Raw genomic sequence first — 783 nt, 5'->3', positions numbered from 1 at the left:
CGATTTAACACGAGTTTTTCCATTTAACACGCTTTAACATAGATCATGAATACCCCTATAGATCTCTATGATTAAATTTACAATAATAACAAAAAATAAAAGTAAGATAGTCCGGGTGCGATCAAAGAACACAACTCAAATTGTTAATAAATTAAGGCTTGTCCATTTTAATTTTCTTTTTAAAACGCCTTTATTTGATGTCCCAAAACTTTGGAATGATTACTGTAAGGAAGCCAGATATGCTTTGCCATCAAACTCCTCAATGCCTTCTTGAGTAATGACTCTATCCAGGGCTTGCTCCTTGAGCTCATCGTACCTCGGCAGCTTCTTGAACCTCTCGTCGTCCTCGAGGAGGCTCAGAGGGCGCTCCATCTTATTTATAAACGATAGGAAATGTTCTTCGTCACGAACCGGCAAACTTATAATTTCTGAAAAAAAAAGAACATTAGAAGAGTGGACATCAATTATGCTCTTATGTGATTGGATATTTTTCTTTTCTTACCAGTCTCTTTGATAGCTTTTTCTTTCAAGTGTTCGAAAAATCCTATCCTAACTAGATAATCTGGTTTTGGGTAGTCCGGATTTTCCATCAGCCATTTGCCGAAATCTTCCAAAATCCTGAAAAGTAATATATATATCATATATAATTGGGAAATATTATAAGTTGGAAAGCATTTACCATCATATTTGTAACTTTATTATTAAGCTATATCCAAAACACTTCTACTTTTTTATGCTGGGGATCATACACCATCACCTGCATGGGAATTAGCTCGGAGATTG

The 783-nt window shown here is 35.2% G+C and overlaps 1 protein-coding gene across 1 annotated transcript in view; it reads right to left on the bottom strand.

Moving 5' to 3' along the window:
• Window positions 1-103: 103 nt before the first annotated feature.
• The window catches only part of LOC106680557 (uncharacterized), a gene marked incomplete in the record, with an annotated part of 17,098 nt that continues 16,418 nt past the window's right edge, over window positions 104-783 (bottom strand). The window contains 2 exon segments of the mRNA XM_067050045.1: window positions 104-428; window positions 503-618. Coding sequence (XP_066906146.1) covers window positions 220-428; window positions 503-618 — 325 coding nt within the window.

The sequence above is a fragment of the Halyomorpha halys genome, unplaced genomic scaffold, assembly GCF_000696795.3.
Source record: "Halyomorpha halys isolate HHAL.00 unplaced genomic scaffold, Hhal_1.1 Scaffold268.1, whole genome shotgun sequence".
Taxonomy (NCBI): domain Eukaryota; kingdom Metazoa; phylum Arthropoda; class Insecta; order Hemiptera; family Pentatomidae; genus Halyomorpha; species Halyomorpha halys.
This window is presented reverse-complemented; position numbering and strand designations above follow the sequence as displayed.